Source organism: Falco naumanni, chromosome 4 (genome assembly GCF_017639655.2).
Source record: "Falco naumanni isolate bFalNau1 chromosome 4, bFalNau1.pat, whole genome shotgun sequence".
NCBI lineage: Eukaryota > Metazoa > Chordata > Aves > Falconiformes > Falconidae > Falco > Falco naumanni.
Genome location: NC_054057.1, coordinates 12,896,970 through 12,902,216, shown reverse-complemented (window position 1 = coordinate 12,902,216; position 5,247 = coordinate 12,896,970). Strand labels below are relative to the sequence as shown.

General features: G+C 48.5%; 1 protein-coding gene across 2 annotated transcripts; it reads right to left on the bottom strand.

Annotated features, from left to right (window-relative positions):
- Positions 1-1,591: 1,591 nt before the first annotated feature.
- On the bottom strand, positions 1,592-4,391 carry LOC121087332 (cytochrome c). Of its 2 annotated transcripts, none has more exons than XM_040592240.1 (3): positions 4,258-4,391; positions 3,094-3,270; positions 1,592-2,917 (listed from the first exon to the last, which is right to left on the bottom strand). In XM_040592240.1, the coding sequence occupies exons 2-3, from the start codon at positions 3,260-3,262 to the stop codon at positions 2,769-2,771; spliced, it is 318 nt and encodes a 105-aa protein (XP_040448174.1). In that variant the 5' UTR covers positions 3,263-3,270; positions 4,258-4,391; the 3' UTR covers positions 1,592-2,768. The 2 variants fall into 2 exon arrangements, with proteins under 2 accessions (XP_040448174.1, XP_040448176.1); XM_040592242.1 differs by having other exon boundaries at positions 4,262-4,379.
- Between the last annotated feature and the right edge of the window lie 856 nt (positions 4,392-5,247).

Below are 5,247 nucleotides of genomic sequence, written 5' to 3'. Positions count from 1 at the left end.
GTAAACTAGTAGCCAAGAACCATTTTTATGGGATGGTGCAATGTTAGGCAATGGTGCCTTGATTCCAATTTGGAACTGTAAAGGAACTACAGAAATACCAAGTGTCTAGATTGGTATCATTATCGGAAAGGAAAACCACTAAACTTGCTACTTTGTAAAACAAAGGCAAACCCCATTCCTCCTACGCTACAAATCAAAGAACTAAAGCTTGATTCCAGAACTAATCCGGACGCCTTCCCCCAGCCTCCAAAAGACCCAACTCAGGCACTTGCATTAACATTTCTCTCAACAAGTGATAATCTAACCTCCTTCCATTTTAACATTCTTGCCTCACCAATTCACTTGTAGAAATACTATAGCATTGTGTTTGTCCAGTGGTAAGCAGTTGCTAAGTTATCTACTACAACAAATCGTTGTTGTCTAGGGCTGTATACAGACGAAAATACAAAATTTTAAAGGTAAGAAGGGTCTTTTCCCTAAAACATAAGCAAGGATGCATGCCTAGTCTAGAATTAAGAAGTTCAATTTTCTCCATCTTCAGTGGTATGTATAAGCTGCACTTGCTGTTGTGCCAAGGTCTTCGAGGTACAGACAGGTAGAATAAGCCAAGCTAAATTGTGTCCCCTACTCACTTGGGCCAAAGAATCACACTGCTTTCTCCTGAAGGTTTTCTGATGATGGATAACTTGCATTTTTTGTAGATTGTTGCCTGTGCAGAAATAAATGCCACCTTACTGCAAAATTCTGTTCTCCAGTCCGTTTCTTCTCCGGCTCAACTAGGGAAGAAAAGCAGCTTGGAGATCACAGTCTTCTTCCAACTCACAGAAGTGCTGACAGAACAGAAAGTGTCACAACTCCCTCCATGCAATCCACTTTCATTTCAGAATCATTTCAGAATACTGTAGGGCTGGGTAAGGTTACATTCTGTACATACAACTGCTCTACCAGGATTTTGGCACAGTGAAAATCGGGTTCTGCACAGCCGTAAGGGTGCTATAACAAACATCACTTCTGAAAACTGGAACACTAATAGACTACTACAATTTGAAGGTATCTCTTAACAAGCTTTTAGTAAAGACGCTGCTGTTGGTTAACATTAAGCCTTTCTGTTTGGAAGAAATACTGCTTGCACATCTAGGTTTTTTTAAAAAAAAAGTTAATAAACACAACATACAGGGTAACCACCATTGAGACAAGTTGTTAGTAATCTTAACGCTTTCCACTTACTGTGAATAACAGCCCTTTGCAACTCAAGTCATTAAGCACGCTATTCTATTGACATGACTCAAACTCAGCCAATTCAACACCACTACAGCTTTCAAACTACAAGTTTTCTCCTCTGTCTCTCTCAGGAAGTACAGCAAAAGTGCCGTTGAAGAGAACACCAGTGGAAAAGCTCAGCTTTGCCAATTCTAGTCCTAAATACTTTCTAGCTTTGCCATATTCATGCTTCTCACACCAACTCCATTAGCATCTACTTTTATTTTTCCCCACACTAAGCTTTTGCTCGCTTTGTATCCTAATGATGTAAAGCTGGACTCCCAACTTTTCTCTATGTTCTCACTTAATTTCAGACACATACAGCAAACAAGACTTTTAATTTTTTTTTTAATTTACAGTTTTGATTGCTCCAAGTTATGCTTTACTGCTAGTACACAGTAAATACATTCATCTGAACAATTCACTTAGTATGAAAAAATGCAGTTAAAACATCAAAAAGTCTGCTTTACACTGTGTGAAACAGAACCTTGGAAGTAATGACATCGGCTGCAGCCAGGCACAGAAGAAGACTGTTTCCCTTTAGTCTACCAGTGCACTCATTTCTGTACCCCTTCATCTGAAATGGCCTGTAACAGTAGGTTTCAGGTGAATGCTTCTGCTGAATTAAGATTTAATAATCCTCAGCTTGATCTTCAGCACTTTTATTTCCAGAATAGAATGTTCTTCTGTTCTATTCATTACACTAAAGATGGCTGTTTTCAGAAGATTTACTGAACAAAGGGTTTCAATAATATATCAAAGCTGAAGATGTTTCTGAAGGGGAGTTATACTCTACTAGTGCATGCAGCTGTCAAGAGTCTTGGATAAATTAGGTAACATGCTTCCCCTAGATTAAAAAAACAACAACAAAAAAGTGGCGGGGCACAACTGCCATTTTACAAATAGTACTTAAGTCAGATGAAATGCATTCTTACTGCAAGCTTTCAATTAATATATAACACCTAGTACTGATTAAATTTAGAAAAATATTATCTTGGGGTTTTGGTGGAGGGAGTTTTGGTTTTGTTTTTGAGTTTGGTTTTTTTTTAAGTTTTTGTTGTTTTGTTCGTGTTTTTAAAAATCTTTAAAGTAATGCAACTGAAGATGTATGGTGGAAGATGCCAAAAACCACCCTGTTTTTAAACCTGAAAGAGTTGGGCTGTCAAAGCTATTATGCTGTTGACAATTACTCGTTTGATTATTTATATAATTCTTTTAAACAATGAAGAGGCAGGAAATTTTTATTTTTTTTTTAATTCTACCACCAAGAATGACTGAACATTATAGTAATTTTTAAATCAATGCAATTACATAGTTTCCATGAAGTTAACGGCTGCCAAACAAGCGTGTACTCTAGTGACCCACTGTGAGCAGTGTTATCTGATGGGCGAGACAGATTTTAAGTTTAGACACAGTACATGTAAAAATAGAAAGTTTAAAAACCGATCTCATCACAGACATTTCCATTGCCATCTCCTTTCTGAAATAAATAAGGCAGCAGATCACTTTTACTTTGAAGTGGCATCTTTGAGGTATGCTATTAAGTCTGCTCTCTCAGACTTCTTCTTAATACCCGCAAAAATCATCTTTGTTCCTGGGATATACTTCTTCGGGTTTTCCAAATACTCCATCAGAGTATCTTCACCCCAGGTGATACCTAAAAAAAAAAAAAAAAAAAAAAGGGTAGTTGGCAACTTTACAATAACACACACGTTTATATTCTTGTCTTCTATGTTATTTTATGTTTTGGCCGATTTCAGTACTGCTAGAACTATCACTGAGAACAGAGTAATTTTGTACTTAGTAACCTGGAAGAGCAGCTTTAAAGTTTACCTTTATTCTTATTAGCATCCGTGTAAGAGAAGCCCTCAGCTTGTCCAGTTTTGCGTCCAAACAGGCCATTCAGGTTGGGTCCAGTCTTATGTTTGCCTCCCTTTTCAACGGTATGGCACTGGGAACACTTCTGGACAAAGATCTTCTTGCCCTTCTCAATATCTCCCATTTTCAGTACTAGACCAAGAACACATGCAGAGGTCAGTATCACAATTTCAAGGTCACCTAATCAACAGAAACTTTAAAAGCATCCCGTTTATAAAACCTTATACGTGGCCCATCAGTCTAGTAATTCTCCAGCACACCTTCCATCCACAAGCTCCCGGGTTTCAAGGTTAGCACATAATTGTTAAATTACATAAAAGGCATCAAGGTGATAAACATTGACGGTCTTGTCATTCCCTCAGGCAAAGTAATCGCCCCACTGCATTTGGAGCGTACAGAGATAACTTCTGAAGAGTAAGTTGAACACAACACCCACGAACATAGCTTGTGTGTCTGTAACAGCAAGGCTTCCTAGCCGTGACTTTGTGTAAAATCGCAATTATGTAAACGGACAGGGCCGTCTGCATGTTCTTCCCTCTCCGGCCGAGGCGCGGCCCGGCCCGCTCCCGCCGGCGGCACCGCTCCCGGCCCGGGCTGCGGCGAGCGCGACCCAGGGCAACGGCACCGGCCGTGCCTTGCCCCGCGCAGGCTGACCTTGAGGCGCGGGACGGGCTGCGGCGCGGGGGCCCCTCCGGGCAAGCGGCGCCGCCCCGGCGCGACCCCGCAGCGGTGCCCGGCGCACTCACCCCGCAAGGGCGCGCGGGCCCGGCCGCGCCACCCCCGACCGCAGCGGCCGCCGGCGGAGCTCTGACAGGCCGGGTCCCCGCCACCACTCCGGCCCCCCGGCCGCAGACCCCCACGGTAGGACCACTAGGCCCCGCGGTGACCTTCCGCCGCAACCCGGCGCCTCCGCAGGCCGCGACCCCGGGCTCCCCCGCCCCGGCCCGCGGAGGCGGGAATGGCGCTCCCGGAACAGACGAGGGCATCGCCCGCCCCATCCCGTCCCGCACCCCTCCGGCCCGGCTGCCCCACCGCCCCGCTCCGAGCCAACGGTCCCCCCGGACCACGGCGCCGGGCCCGGGGACAGGGCCAGGCCGCACGCGCAGCTGCTGCCCGCACCTGCCTGGCCGGCCGCCCCGCTGACGCTGCGCCCACGGCGGTGACCGCAGCCCCGCTAACTCCCACACTGTCCGGCGTCTGAGCCCAAGGACACGCCGTACTCCGCCCTATGTAAGCCGGTGTTGGCGCAACCTAGCTACGGAGGTTCTCGACCCGCCTCTTCCGACGTGACAACCAATCAAGTGCGGCCGGTGGACCGCTGATTGGTGATGCCTCCTGTCCGTCACGATGACGTCACTGCGCTGGCGGCTAGCGGGGTAGGTTGCGACGGCGGGCCCCCTGCTTCCTCCCCCTCCCTGCGGAAGGGCGTCAGACGTAACTCTAGTACGTACGGAACGACGGGGCGCGTGGGAGCGTTCCGGGCGCATGCGCAAGGCGGAAGGCGAGGCAAGGGTCGCGCGCCGCCGCGGGCGGGTGGCGACCTCAGCGGGCGGGCTCGGGCGGCCGCGTGGCGGCGCGGTGGGCGGGGCCCGTGCGCGTGCCGTAGGCGGGAGCCGGCGCCCGCCCCTCCCCCCCCCCGCCCCCCCCTCCTCCCCTGCTCCCCGGCGGCCGCTGCCGCCCGCGCTTTTTGGCACCTTCGAGGGGTGAGGGAAGGAGCGGTGAGGCGAACCTGAGGGACGTGCCGGCTGTTCTAACAGCTTCCCCAAGGGAGCCCAGGGGGTGGAGAGCGGGAAGTGCCTTAGGTAGCGAGGGGGCGGCCACAGCCCGCCGGGCTGGACAAGGGCCAGCCGGGACCCCTCGCCTGTGGCCACCATATGCTGCTGGAGGGGGAGCAGGTGCGCGGTTGAAGCCTACATCTCATGTGGCATCCGAAAATCTTGCAGTTTTGAAGAAGGTGAGAGTATTACAGGACTGACCGCCACAAGAAAAGAAGATACCCCAGGCATCTTCCCAGCTGGCTAGATAGCGTTGTGGTGCCTGAAGAGGATGTGCTGGTATCCATACATTGTGGACTTCTAAACAGAATTCAAATAATGAATTTCAGATGTG